The following is a 15,724-nucleotide window of genomic DNA, read 5'->3' on the forward strand; positions in this document are numbered from 1 at the left end:
GGATCCTGGGATCTGCAGTAAATGTGCATTCCAAATATCATTAATGCTGTTTCTGCTTCACAACAGTTAGATGAATCAGGATGACTATGCCCTTTCTCTAATAGAACAAATAATGTGCATTTATTATTACATATAAAGTGTAAATGTGCGCATACAGCATTTCCATAGTGCAGCCTGACTTACCTTTTATTTAAGAGGGACACAATCATCCGGTGTTCAGCCTTTGGAGCAGGATGTCAAAAAGGAAGCTTGAATGTGTGAATTGTCAGGTTTTATCTGAACTACTATTGTATACATTCCAGTATTAATAATATGGTAGGCACCAGATTTACATGCATTTATCTCATGCTTTTTGTTAGAAAACAATGTTACAAAAGTCTGTAAATTCTTCAGCTATAACAAATGATCCAAATTAAATATTACGTAATTATGATTAATTTCCAATTTTAAAATACTTATTACCTTGCTTGTGTACGTTAATAAATATGCAAGAAAACATTCTGCATTTGTATTACATTGAATTACATTGTCATTGCATTGTATTACAGCAGTTAGCAGTGTTGCTTTGCAGCGCTGGGGTCCTGGATTCAAATCCCACCAAGCACAACATCTGCAAGGAGTTTGTATGTTCTCTCCGTGTTTGCGTGGGTTTCCTCCAATATTCCATACAGATAGGGAGTGTAGATTGTGAGCCCCATTGGGGACAGGGATGATGTTGTCTGTAAAGAGCTGCAGAATGAACTCACTACTTAACTGAGTAAAATAAATATTCAGCAGTTACATACTTTCAATCTTGATTCTTTCAGTCACTATAACACAATTCTTTACATGAGGAGATAATACCTATATAATTTCCCAATATATACCTGATTATGGTATATTAATATATAGCTAAAAATCCTAGCATTAAAAATGCAATAGCCAGTCGCTAAATACAGACATATAGACGATATATAGGAATGTGCTACTATAGCACTGTGCCCACACACAGACAATGGACTCAGGCAATTCTGGTGTGGACTGCAGAATATATAACAGTCTTATTATGTCAATCACTTGTCCAGCTGGAATGTTCTTTGGGAAAGAGGTGCAGAAAATGTTGATGTGCAGCTGCAGAGAGAGTGGGAGTTGTATTTCCCCGTGTATACTGTAGGTCTGAGCTCATTGCTATGGTGCTGAAAGGACAGCTCCTAACTACAGCTCTTAGTGCTGCTCCTCCATTCCTGCTCCTTCATCTAGGCAAGAGTGAACAATCTGCTGCTTTTGGGGGCTAGGAACCCACCATAGCTGGTATATTCTCACTCCAGTGACAAGTCAACAGACAAGTGGCAATCCCAGGAAGCAGAGCAATAAGACTCAGGGGCTGCAGCCTGCTGGGGACTGGCTCTTTATCCTCATTTCATCAGTCATCATTCCAGGACTTGGCAGAACACTTTAAAATTCAACAGGACTTCTCTAATGGAGAACTATTCTGCCCTGTTATTTAATGACTCTTGCTTGGAGCTTCTGCTGTACCCATGTGACAACATCTCAGAGGAACTGAGTGAACCCCCTAAACCACCCCAGCTGGTGGATGCCTGGCTTGTACCCCTCTTCTTTGCTATGCTCATGCTAGTGGGGCTTGTTGGAAACTCCTTGGTTATTTATGTTATTTCCAAGCACAAACAGATGAGAACAGTGACTAACTTTTACATAGGTAAGTGAACTGGTCGAGAAATGTCAGTTGTGTACTTATTCTGTATGTCCTGTGCAACAGAAAAGAAAACATATTGAGTAGATGTAATGCTTATGTACATTTATATATTACAGTGTATATATATATATATATATATATATATATATATATATACATGTACAGTCATATGTTAAAGTTTGGGCACCCCTATTAATGTTAACCTTTTTTCTTTATAACAATTTTGGTTTTTGCAACAGCTATTTCAGTTTCATATATCTAATAACTGATGGACTCAGTTATATTTCTGGATTCAAATGAGGTTTATTGTACTAACAGAAAATGTGCCATCTGCATTTAAACAAAATTTGACCGATGCAAAAGTATGGGCACCTCAACATAAAAGTGACATTAATATTTCGTAGATCCTCCTTTTGCAAAAATAACAGCCTTTGGTCGCTTCGTGTAGCTATTAATCAGTTCCTGTAACCTGGATGAAGGTATTTGTGACCATTCCTGTTTACAAACAATTTCAGTTCAGTTAAGTTTGATGGTCGCCGAGCATGGACAGCCCGCTTCAAATCATCCCACAGATGTTCAATGATATTCAGGTCTGGGGACTGGGATGGCCATTCCAGAACATTGCAATTGTTCCTCTGCATGAATGCCTGAGTAGATTTGGAGCGGTGTTTTGGATCATTGTCTTGCTGAAATATCCATCCCCTGCGTAACTTCAACTTCGTCACTGATTCTTGCACATTATTGTCAAGAATCTGCTGATACTGAGTTGAATCCATGCGACCCTCAACTTTAACAAGATTTCCGGTGCCGGCATTGGCCTCACAGCCCCAAAGCATGATGGAACCTCCACCAAATTTTACTGTGGGTAGCAAGTGTTTTTCTTGGAATGCTGTGTTTTTTAGCCTCCATGCATAACGCCTTTTTGTATGACCAAACAACTCAATCTTTGTTTCATCAGTCCACAGGACCTTCTTCCAAAATGTAACTGGCTTGTCCAAATGTGCTTTTGCATACCTCAGGCGACTCTGTTTGTGGCGTGCTTGCAGAAACGGCTTCTTTCGCATCACTCTCCCATACAGCTTCTCGTTGTGCAAAGTGTGCTGCATTGTTGACCGATGCACAGTGACACCATCTGCAGCAAGATGATGCTGCAGGTCTTTGGAGGTGGTCTGTGGATTGTCCTTGACTGTTCTCACCATTCTTCTTCTCTGCCTTTCTGATATTTTTCTTGGCCTGCCACCTCTGGGCTTAACAAGAACTGTACCTGTGTTCTTCCATTTCCTTACTATGTTCCTCACAGTGGAAACTGACAGGTTAAATCTCTGAGACAACTTTTTGTATCCTTCCCCTGAAAAGCTATGTTGAATAATCTTTGTTTTCAGATCATTTGAGAGTTGTTTTGAGGAGCCCATGATGCCACTCTTCATAGGAGAATCAAATAGGAGAACTACTTGCAAGTGGCCACCTTAAATACCTTTTCTCATGATTTGATACACCTGGCTATGAAGTTCAAAGCTCAATGAGGATACAAAACCAATTTAGTGCTTCAGGAAGTCAGTAAAAAGTAGTTAGGAGTGTTCAAATCAAGAAAATGATAAGGGTGCCCATACTTTTGCACCGGTCAAATTTTGTTTAAATGCAGATTGCACATTTTCTGTTAGTACAATAAACCTCATTTGAATTCAGAAATATAACTGAGTCCATCAGTTATTAGATATATGAAACTGAAATAGCTGTTGCAAAAACCAAAATTGTTATAAAGAAAAAAGGTTAACATTAATAGGGGTGCCCAAACTTTAACATATGACTGTATGTACAGTGCCTTGAGAAAGTTTTGGCTCCCTGGAACTTTTCAGCCTTTTCCCACATATCATGCTTCAAACATAAACATATCAAATGTAAATTTTTGGTGAAGAATCAACAATAAGTGGGACACAATTGTGAAGTTGAATGAAATTTATTGGTTATTTTAAATTTTTGTGGAAATTCAAAAACTGAAAATGGGGGCGTGCAATATTATTCGGCCCCTTTAACTTAATACTTTGTTGCGCCACCTTTTGCTGCGATTACAGCTGCAAGTCGCTTGGAGTATGTCTCTATCAGTTTTGTACATTGAGAGACTGAAATTCTTGCCCATTCTTCCTTGGCAAACAGCTCGAGCTCAGTGAGGTTTGATGGAGATCGTTTGTGAACAGCAGTCTTCAGCTCTTTCCACAGATTCTCGATTGGATTCAGGTCTGGGCTTTGACTTGGCCATTCTAACACCTGGATATGTTTATTTGTGAACCATTCCATTGTAGATTTTGCTTTATGTTTGGGATCATTGACTTGTTGGAAGACAAATCTCCATCCCAGTCTCAGGTCTTTTGCAGACACCAACAGGTTTTCTTCAAGAATGGTCCTGTATTTGGCCCCATCCATCTTCCCATCAATTTTAACCATCTTCCCTGTCACTGCTGAAGAAAAGCAGCTCCAAACCATGATGCTCCCACCACCATGTTTGACAGTGGGGATGGTGTGTTCAGGGTGATGAGCTGTGTTGCCTTTACGCCAAACATATCGTTTGGCATTGTTGCCAAAAAGTTCAATTTTGGTTTCATCTGACCAGAACACCTTCTTCCACATGTTTGGTGCGTCTCCCAGGTGGCTTGTTGCAAACTTTAAACAACACTTTTTATGGATATCTTTGAGAAATGGCTTTCTTCTTGCCACTCTTCCATAAAGGCCAGATTTGTGCAGTGTTCGACTGATTGTTGTCCTATGGACAGACTGTCCCTCAGCTGTAGATCTCTGCAATTCATCCAGAGTGATCATGGGCCTCTTGGCTGAATCTCTGATCAGTCTTCTCCTTGTTTGAGATGAAAATTTAGAGGGACGGCCGGGTCTTGGTAGATTTGCAGTGGTATGATACTCCTTCCATTTAAATATGATCGCTTGCCCAGTGCTCCTTGGAATACTTACAGTTTTGGAAATCATTTTGTATCCAAATCTGGCTTTAAACTTATCCACAACAGTATCACGGACCTGCCTGTTGTGTTCCTTGGTCTTCATGATGCTCTCTGTGCTTCAAACAGAACCCTGAGACTATCACAGAGCAGGTGCATTTATACAGAGACTTGATTACACACAGGTGGATTATATTTATCATCATTAGACATTTAGGACAACATTGGCTCATTGAGAGATCCACAATGAACTTCTGGAGTGAGTTTGCTGCACTGAAAGTAAAGGGGCCGAATAATATTGCACGCCCCACTTTTCAGTTTTTGAATTTCCACAAAAATTTAAAATAACCAATAAATTTTGTTCAACTTCACAATTGTGTTCCACTTGTTGTTGATTCTTCACCAAAAACTTATATTTGATATCTTTATGTTTGAAACATGATATGTGGGAAAAGGTTGAAAAGTTCCAGGGAGCCGAATACTTTCGCAACGCAATGTATATATGCTGTGTGCTGGGGAAAGGGGAGTGGCGATTTGATCAAGATGTTCAATAGCTTCCAGAAAATAAAATATTTTTATAGAACTGTATGTGCCATTGCATGTATGCAGCTAACATCTATGTCTTAGGAGCCAAGGGAAACTCCTTTGTTAGAAGAGACTGAACTATAGGTGTTGTGGTGTAGTGACCACTGTGTCCGCTAGGGGGCACTGTGTGGATGTCTGAGGAGAGAGGATGAAGGGCAGAGTCATTAATGACCATTTTTCCCAGGGGAACGAATGAACGTCTGGAGGATGAAGCAGCCATGAGGAGACCCTGATAGGGTGAGATAACTTGGTGGCTAGAAAGCCTGCATATTGAACATTGCATAACCTGTATGACTACAGGGTAACAGAATGGAGCTCTGGCAAGGACGCTATGCTGTTTAAATTAACTTTATGTTATGGCTGTGGGTTTATGGTGCCTGAATAAACCGCATGGAGTTATTGTTTTATGGCAAACCCGTGCCGGACGTGATTATTTGGCTGCCAAGCGAGTGATCCCCTATGTGAATGACAGCGCTACCTCACAGTGTATTACTAAATCTGAAGTTGTGGAAAGTGCTTGGCCATAATAAGGCAGCTAAAGAAAATTGCTGCAATGGTATAATATGTATATTTTATGCAGTTAAGGTCACTTTTTCTATACATAACACACCAAATGGAGAAATAGTACTTGTTTTGCCTCCAAATAGTTGCAGATGCAGAGAAATAAGTAAAAAGAAATAAATGATTTCTAACTTTTCAATTCTGTACATTTTTGTAATTCTAAAATCCTATGTTTCCCTTAGGTGCATTGATGTATTCCTTTGCTCCTCTGGTTTCTATAAATGCACATTATTTTTTCTCTGTGCTTGTTCAGAAGACAGGCTGTCGGTGGTTTAATCTAAGAACTATACTGTGTACTCACAGCCAATGAGATGTTGTGCGCTGAGCCAAGCAGACATCCCCCACCTTGCAGCTTTCTTTCTCACAGTATATTGTCTCTTACACAAACTTTAAGGGGTGCTACTATCTCCTCTCCAAATTCTGAAGGCTGAGTGATCATTTATAGAGAACAACTTTGAGACAAAGGAGGACTGCATGACTGCATGCTGATAAAAGTTGAGAAATAGGGCAATTACTCAGTTTTCAGATATATTACGAAGATATACTGGATATATATATATATATATATATACTGTATATGTGTATATATTTTGGTTTGACTGATGGTCGCGTGGTTAATGGAAAGTATATGTCACAGGGATGGATGCTCCCTGTGATGCAACCAGGAGTATTTTGTCTAAAGAAACCCGAATAAATTATACTTGTGAAGACGCTGGTGACTAGTGACTCTGAATGGCGCGGCCTCCTCCACCCATTCACAGTCACTAGACATACTTCTCCTGGCCTTATGTAGTAACTTTCTAGGCTCTGATTAACACGATTTTTTCAGACACTGAGGTCATATATATAGTTGTGTATAATAGGTTGGACTGCCTTTATTTTGTCATACCCCTTTTGGATATCCAATATGTGTATGGAGATGGTATACTTTTTTTGGTACTAGTGGTATATACCTTCGCGTTAGGATTTAGATTTATATAGATTACTGTGCTACTTTTTGTGACTATACTATTCATATATTGATGTTTGAGCGCCTCCTGCTGGGCATTTTGTTATTTTAAAAGAATTTTAATGTTTTTCAATAAAATATGATATTTTATTTCAATACTGGATCTCTTCATGTTTTTCGGTTCCATCATGGGATATAGATCCAAAAACGCCTTGTTTTGATATTATTTAGGAAGTGCCAGATATTATATGTATTTTGGACTAATCTTGGGTATAAATATAGATATATGTACAGTATATATTAGATATTTATTATATGGGGCTTTGCTTGTGGCTATGTGGAGTGGGCATGGCTTGATTCACACATACTGTACATACATACATAGCTTGCGTTGAGAAACATGTGATGGTGTCTCCGCGGCTTCTGTTTTGCATGTTTTGCATATTTCCCATAAGGGATGGGGGCAGTGCTCTAGAATCACTGCGTTGAGAAACACGTGATGGTGTCTCCGCAGTGTTGGATGTTGATCTCCATGAGGTCATTCATCCTCATTTTCATAGTCTTTTTACTAGGCATTGCTCCTACCAGCCAGTTTCCTACTCCACACTGATGAGGGGCAATACCCCGAAACAGCTGTATGTGGATGGATACCATGTTTTGGCATAGGTGGTTTCCTTCATTGGAGACTGCCCTTCCCGTGGTTGTTCCTTCCCGGTGAAAGACCTGGCTGGTCATTGCTTGCGTTGAGAAACATGTGATGGTGTCTCCGCGGCTTCTGTTTTGCATGTTTTGCATATTTCCCATAAGGGATGGGGGCAGTGCTCTAGAATCACTGCGTTGAGAAACACGTGATGGTGCCTCCGCAGTGTTGGATGTTGATCTCCATGAGGTCATTCATCTTCCTTTTCATAGTCTTTTACTAGGCATTGCTCCTACCAGCCAGTTTCCTACTCCACACTGATGAGGGGCAATACCCCGAAACAGCTGTCTGTGGATGGATACCATGTTTTGGCATAGGTGGTTTCCTTCATTGGAGACTGCCCTTCCCGTGGTTGTTCCTTCCCAGGGAAAGACCTGGCTGGTCATTGCTTGCGTTGAGAAACGTGATGGTGTCTCCGCGGCTTCTGTTTTGCATGTTTTGCATATTTCCCATAAGGGATGGGGCATTGCTCTAGAATCACTGTGTTGAGAAACATGTGATGGTGTCTCCACAGTGTTGGATGTTGATCTCCATGAGTTCATTCATCCTCATTTTCACATACATACATACATACACTCATTTTTATATATAGATGATTAATAGCTAGTTCTCACGTCATTGCCTTCAGGCTGTACGTTCCAGATCTTTTCAGCTATTTATCTGGATGGTCACCATTTAATACTAGTACTTTATTATTTACGTGGCTCATAAAGAGGAAATGTCTCTTAAGTATGGCAAAGTTACCTGTGGACAATTTGATATAGCCTCAGGAATCTTCTAGATGAAGGCTGTCTGTGATGAGGCAACATGACACATTTCAATATCCCATTTACATTACTGTTTTTTTAGTTGCTCAAAGTATGTGATTTAATATGATTAAAAAATGGCTAACCTTTTCCTCTACCTTTTTCTTCACAGCTAATCTGGCAACCACTGACATCATATTTTTAGTGTGCTGTGTGCCTATCACTGCAGCTTTATATCCTCTTCCTGGATGGATATTCGGAGAATTTATGTGCAAGTTTGTTAACTATGTCCAACAGGTAGGTAAAAAAAAACAACATACAACCATTTCAATTCATACGATGACTCTAAAAAATTTTAATATTTGTAGGTTTAACTGCTACACATTATGTCACTGTACAAAATGGCTTGCGCTATGTATGTGCCCAATGTTCTAACACTTTGCAGTAGTCAAATAGGTTCTAATTATCCTGGTTTCAGAGACAGTCCCTGCATCTTCCCTCTTCGGCAGCCATCGCCTTCTGCTCTCATGTGCACTGGTTTGCCATAGACTAGAGCGCACCTCTAATAATATGCCCGCTCACTTGGTTGCATGCTGCCTGAATCTATGGGTGATGTGTCATTCATGGTGAATACCTTGCTTGGACTGGTATTGCTGTTTTCTGCCGCTGGTCTCCTAAAAGTGTGCTTCAATATAAATTTCTCCCTGCTGTCCACTTTTGTTGGCTCCCGTACAACAAGGTGCAAATATATTCCTGGGTGCTGCCTGCACACTCGGGTCTGTTGCAAGGTGACTGCTAATATGGCACTACTTTTCCTGGGTGTTGTCTGAACATTCATCTTTGCTACAGCTACGTACATGCTTACAGGTTAAACCTTCCTCCATGGTTTCATGCTGTTCCATGTGTCCAGGGCCAGTTTTAGGGCTCATACCCCATATGTGAGAAAAAAAAGGTCCAATTTCCGGACAGAAAAAACAGACGAGTGCTATGCGAGTGTAATGCGAGTGTTATGCGAGTGTAGTGCGATTTCCATGCGATTTTTCCACGAAACATCCATATGACATGCATATGCAATCCGTATGCAATGCGATTTTAACATGAGGTTTTACGTACAGCAGATCTCTGTATGTCAAAGCTCATGTTAAAATCACAATGTAAAATACAACTGTACACATCATTTTACACCAAATAATCTTCAAAACATATATAGATAGATCGATAGGTAGAGTGATAGATAGATTAAAAGGCGGCAGATGCCTCATAAAGTATTGAATAGAATAGGGTAGAATAGATATATACACATAGAACAGGTGTATGTATATATGTCATTGATACACACACACACACATATATATATATCTTTATATTTCATAGAGAGATAGCAGAATAGCCGATAATTCATTTGTCGGCTTCTGTAAAATCATTGCAGAAGCCAACAGGATAGGAGACATGGTTTACATACAGTAAATCCATGCAGAACAGTTAGATTTATAGATGTCAGTGACTAATACTGTTAGGAGTATTTGTGTGTAGAATTTCGGACCTGTATGTATGTAATAAACGGCGGTGGATACCACGTTCAGCCCTGCACGCTTGCAACCTACATCTATAAGCCCCATATTAGCCTTAGGCTGCCGGTCTCACCTGCACATCTGCAAGCTACTATTATATGCCCCATACGGGCCTTTTGCTACCAGTCTCAGTATAGACATTTTCTACAGGTATATTTTTACACCGGTCTCAGTACAGACATCTTCCACAGGCAAATTGCTTCAGCAATCCAGCGGGAACCTCTCCTCATTTCCTTATGGAATATATTGCATCTAATTGAATTACCAGCACAACACACCTTAAGGGTAGTTGGAAGCCTGCTATATGCGTACACCATATTTGGAAGCAGGAACTTACAAAAAAATTATTTTGCTCATGGACATACGTTTGTTACAACTATATAGACAGCAGGTGGACTGACGAAGGCCAAGTGTAGGCGGAAACGTCTTTTTGTAGGACTGCACATAAATAAAGACTTCACTTAAAAAGGACAATTCAGTTGAGTGCCAAATTACTTTATTATTATTCACTTGGGTCTGGGTAACCTACTTGTGCACCTTGTGGTAGTGCCATGCTATACTTGACCTATTCATTACTAATCCTATAGTTGTTAATGGGTTAAAAAAAGACACAGCCAGAAAAAAGTCTTTTAATGAAATAAAACAATAAACACTTTTTTTCCATCTTTATTGTTCTCCTAATTCATTGTTAGACATTCCAATTTCGGCTGAGAAAAAAAATCGCAATTGAGATGTCACCCATTGAATAACATTGGTCAGAGTGCAATCCGATTTTTTATCGGATTGCACTCGTCCATATTTCTCGCAAGTGAGCATAAGCCCTTAAGGCCCTTTTATATTTAGCGATGCACCAGCGATCCGACCAGCGATCCGACCCGGTCAGGATCGCTGGTGCATCGCTAAATGATCGCTAGTGAGCTTTCACACAGGCAGATCTCACAGTGATGCAGCAGCGATACAGCGGACAATACTCATCTTTCACACACAGCGATCCTGACGTCCTCCCGTCCGCGTCCAGCGTCGCTCGTCTCACACAGCAGGAAGCCCAGCAGGAAACAGACAACGAGAAATGGAGCCGCCCGATCTCGCACGATCAGCGATAACCAGCGGGGGAGCGGTCGGAGGTAAGTATCACACATAGCGATATCGCTAGCGATATCGCTATAACGTCACAAAATCAGTGACGTTTTAGCGATATTGCTAGCGATGTCGCTATGTGTAAAACCCCCTTTAGATAAAGTGTGATCATGGGTAAAATTAAAAATAGGGCCTAAATACATATTGCATCATTAAACAGAAATATTTATGCTGCATTTACAAAAGTAGATTTCAGACTATTAAATAAGTACCGGTCGGGCATATCCAAGTTGTCCTACACTTGTTTACTGGCCTCTTTACATGGCTGACAGAGAATGGTGCTGGAACATTCACTTGCAGATCGCTGTGTCCCCTATATATTATATTATTGGCAGCACATCTCCTATTTACAGGTGGCAATGTGCTGCTGAGAGTGATGATTTCTTTGCTCCAGCATAATCGATCCAATGAATGGGCATCATTTTACTAATTCATTGAGTGATTGGCTACTTGTTTACGCCTACAAACATTTGTGTTGACAGTATTTATAATTGCATATGCTATTCACTCCCTGTATGCTACACACATATACTGTATTGTGCACACATATACTGTGCGCACAATTAATTATGCACATCAGTTTTTTGACCATATCATAATTTTTGTACATATTTTCCAACTCCAAGCTGTAGAAATTTGAATATTTGTTTGTTTGAAGCAAATCGAGTGATGTATATTTGTGTAATGAGGGAAATAAGACCTAAAAATATAAACTCCCTTTATGAAGGTGTGCAGAATTATCAGGCAGCTTGTTTCCCACAGGCTACAAGAGACAAAAAAGTGATGTAACTGACACTGAAAAGTCAAAAATTGTTAAAATTGTAACAGAGGGAAGCAACATTCTTAACCCCTTCATGACCTTTGAGGTATCCTTACTTCATAATCAGGAAGGGGTTCCCTACCTTTGACGTATGGGTATGTAATGGCAATTGTGCAAGGCACAGTAGCTGTGCCCGTACATTCACCCCCGGGAGATCAACTTACGTGATAGTCAAGCCCCAGCTGTCACAGTCCAGAGCAGTGCCTGCACCACCACAATTCCTGAATTGCTGGTGTTTGTTCATTTTGCCTCCCAAAAATCGGAATAGAAAGCGATTAAAAAATATTTTGCACCCAAGAATGGCACCAATAAAAACTCATCCTGAAAAAAACATGACTCTTTCAGCAGAAAAATTTTAGCTATCAAAATATAGTGATACAAAAACTTGTTTTTGTAAAAAAAGTATTTCTTAGTGTATGATAGCAGCCAAACACAAAAAACTATTTAAATCAAGTATAGCTGTAATGGAATCAACCAGAAGAATAAAGTCATCTAATCACTTATACTGCATGAGAAACGGTATAAAAAAAGAAAAAAACAATTCTTGACCTGCTGTTGATTTGTTTACTCTGCCTCCCAAAGATCACAGTAAAGCACAGTGCACATTTATCATGCATTCTACGGTGAGCACTTACACCAGGGTTTCCGTGTAAATCTCTGAAATACACGATTCAGACAAAAACTCCAATGGGAGATCCCCTATACTGAGGCAGATCGAGAAACTTTGGACTCTGTCAAGCCTATGATCCAGCTGTGTTAATCTTTTTAAGCATCATTTTAGGCATGCACAAATGTGTGATCTGCCGCAGTTTTGTGCACTTCTGAAAAGCTGGACAACAATAAATAGAAGCCGCAGTAACTCCACCTGCCTCATTAGTGAATGGATCCATTGGGTGTTTCATCAGAATTACGTGTTACAAATATTTAGATGGCAATCCTGATGTAAGTGCTCAGCATACAGCAACGGATAAAAGTGAACTGTTCCAAAATTTTCTGTACCGCAAAACGCCAACCTTCAAGTCCCCACTTGGATCTGTCACCTGTTAACAAAAATATAGGGAGTTTCCAAGTTACTGGTTGCCCAAAGGTTCTAGAAAAGTGACATGGCTTCCATCAAAAGAAATCTAGCAAAATCTGTGCTCCTAGATCCAAATGTGTCTCTCCCTTCTGAGCCTCACAATGTGCCTAAACCACAGTTAGCATAGACATGTTTGACATTAATATAGTCAGGAGAGTCCATGGCTCTCAAAGCGCGAGTTGGGTACAATGTTTTGGGAATCACAATGTACTGGCCACTACAATGGAATATTTGCATTTTTCATTCTGCAACAATCACTGTGTGTTTGTTTTTAAAAACATCCACAGTGTAAAAATCATCACTACACCCACAGATAAATAAGTGGACGTGATGAAGAGGAAAGTGGGAAGTGGACGTGATGGTGCATGCAGAGGCCGAGGCCATGGGCAAGCTGAAATTGTGCCACAACAAACACCCACATCTTCTCACCGGACCTTCGTGTTCGAATTACTAGGGGATCGCAGAACACCACTATTGTACCCTGAGCAGTGTCAAAAGGTTGTTGGTTGGATAGCGGATAATGCTTCCAGTCACTTTGCCACCCCCACCAGCATCTTGTCTTCCACACGGTCAAGTCTGAGTAGCCATGAGTCTGAACCACATATTCCCCACCCTGATCATCCTTCCTCCTGCCATGCCGAGTGCCCGGAGACAACTTTTCCACACTTGGACACTCCGAAGAGCTGTTCACTTTCCATTTATAGATTCTGGCCTCTGCCCAAATATTTGAGCAGCCACGGTCACATGAAGGTGACGGTGGGAACGTGTCACAAGAGGTGGACAAGGATGAGACTCAATTGCCAGACAGTTAGGAGGAGGACCAGGGTGCGGAAGTGAAAGACGAGGTGGTGGATGATAAAGTAACTGACCAAACCTGGTAGGAGGACATGCAGAGCGAGGGCAGCAGCACACAGGGGGAGGGCGGCGTAGCACCCCAACAGGCAGGAAGAAGCAGTGTGATGGCCGCAGACAGAAGGCGGGCAACCGTTCCTCGTAACACCAACACTACGGAAGTTGGCAGTACAACTGTTAGGTCTTCCCGAGCCTGGTTGTTTTTGAAAGACTTTGCCGATAACCCCAAACAGGCCATTTGCCCCACCTGCCATACATAGCAAAACTACCAGCCTGACCACCACCAGCATGATCAGGCTCATGGCAGCAAAGCGCCTGACTTTTGGTGCCAAACCCCAGACTCCAGGAACAGTGTCTGCGGGTGACACCACTGCTTCTTCCACAGTTGTGTGTGCAAGCCTATCCCCTGTCCACGGTGCATTCGAAGATGCCTCCTGCCCTGACCTGTCCTGTCGTTGCCCACACTCAACTAAGACCATCATCCAAGCACGTCCACCTCCTTGTCCCAGAGCAGCCTTCAGTTGTCCATACCCCAGTCATTGGAACGCAAGCGGAAATACGCAGCAAACGCCCCACAGGCCACAGTACTGAATTCACACATTTATCGTCTGCTTGCACTCTAAATGTTGCCTTTTAGGCTCATGGAGATGGAAGCTTTCTGCAACCTAATGGTGGCGGCCATCCCAAGGTACTCTGTCCCCAGCCACCACTATTTCTCCCGTTGTGCTGTCACGGCATTACACAAGCATATGTCTTATAACATTACCCGTACCCTCAACAATGTTGTTACTGGGAAAGTCCACCTAACCACGGACACGTGGACAAGTGCTTGTGGGCAGGGATGGTACATCCCACTGACGGCACACTGGGTTAACATAGTGGAAGCCGGGACCCAGTCGGACCTTGGGATGGAACGTATCTTTCCGACGCTGAGGATTGCGGGCCATATGTCAAGGTTGCCCCCACAGTCTACAAATCCTGCATGTCCTCCTCCTCAGCCTCCATCTCTGAAATGGCCACATCAGTCACAAGCTGGAAGCACTGCAGCACAGCCTCAGCCAAGCGGCAAAAGGCTGTGCCGAAGCTAATATGCTTAAGTGACATACTGCACAATGCTGAAGAGTAGAGTTGTGGACATCTCTGAAATAACAGGCAGATCTGTGGCTGACATCACTGAATCTACAGCCAGACATGGTCATGTATGACAATGGCTGGAAACCGGTGGCAGTTCTGAGGTGAGGCGAGCTCACACACATACCATGCCTGGCCCATGTGCTTAACCTCGTTCAACGGTTTCTCAAAAGCTACCGGATGTGTTTGTGAAAGTACGCCACCTGTGTGCCCATTTTAGAAAGTCAGCTACAGCTTCAGCTGCCCTTGCCGTGCTTCAGCAGCGCTTGCAGTTTCCAGATCACTGAATGATGTGTGATGTCCCAATGCATTGGAACTCTACACTGCATATATTGGAAAGGATTTGTGATCAGAAGTGGGCAGTTGTTGACTACCAGCATCAACAAGGCCAACGGTATTCAGTTCAGACTCCACACATAGGACCTCAGGAGTGGACATGGATGTCAGACATATGTACCATCCTTCAAAACTTTGAGTGCTCCACCAAGATGGTGAGCGGCGATGATGCCATAATTAGCATCACCATCTCGCTTCTGTGCATTCTGAAAAGCTCTCTACTCACAATGAAAGAGGATGCATTGCAGGTGGAGCAATGATTGCTAGGCATTGCTCCTACTGGCCACTTTCCTACTCCACACTGATGAGGGGCAATACCCCGAAACAGCTGTCTGTGGATGGATACCATGTTTTGTCATAGGTGGTTTCCTTCATTGGAGACTTCCCTTCCCGTGGTTGTTCCTTCCCGGGGAAAGACCTGGCTAGTCATTGCTTGCGTTGAGAAACACGTGATGGTGTCTCCACGGCTTGTGTTTTGAATATTTTTACATATTTCCCATAAGGGATGGGGGCATTGCTCTAGAATCACTGCATTGAGAAACATGTGATGGTGTCTCCGTAGTGTTGGATGTTGATCTCCATGAGTTCATTCATCCTCATTTTTCACAGTCTTCTACTAG

General features: G+C 41.8%; 1 protein-coding gene across 1 annotated transcript in view; it reads left to right on the forward strand.

Moving 5' to 3' along the window:
- The first annotated feature begins 1,177 nt into the window (after positions 1–1,177).
- The window catches only part of KISS1R (KISS1 receptor), a 291,499-nt gene continuing 276,952 nt past the window's right edge, over positions 1,178–15,724 (forward strand). The window contains exons 1-2 of the mRNA XM_073546900.1: positions 1,178–1,696; positions 8,352–8,476. Coding sequence (XP_073403001.1) covers positions 1,459–1,696; positions 8,352–8,476 — 363 coding nt within the window. The 5' untranslated portion in view covers positions 1,178–1,458. The remainder of the gene's footprint in view (positions 1,697–8,351; positions 8,477–15,724) is intronic.

The sequence above is a fragment of the Dendrobates tinctorius genome, unplaced genomic scaffold (genome assembly GCF_039654945.1).
Source record: "Dendrobates tinctorius isolate UK_male_01 unplaced genomic scaffold, ASM3965494v1 ptg000011l, whole genome shotgun sequence".
NCBI lineage: Eukaryota > Metazoa > Chordata > Amphibia > Anura > Dendrobatidae > Dendrobates > Dendrobates tinctorius.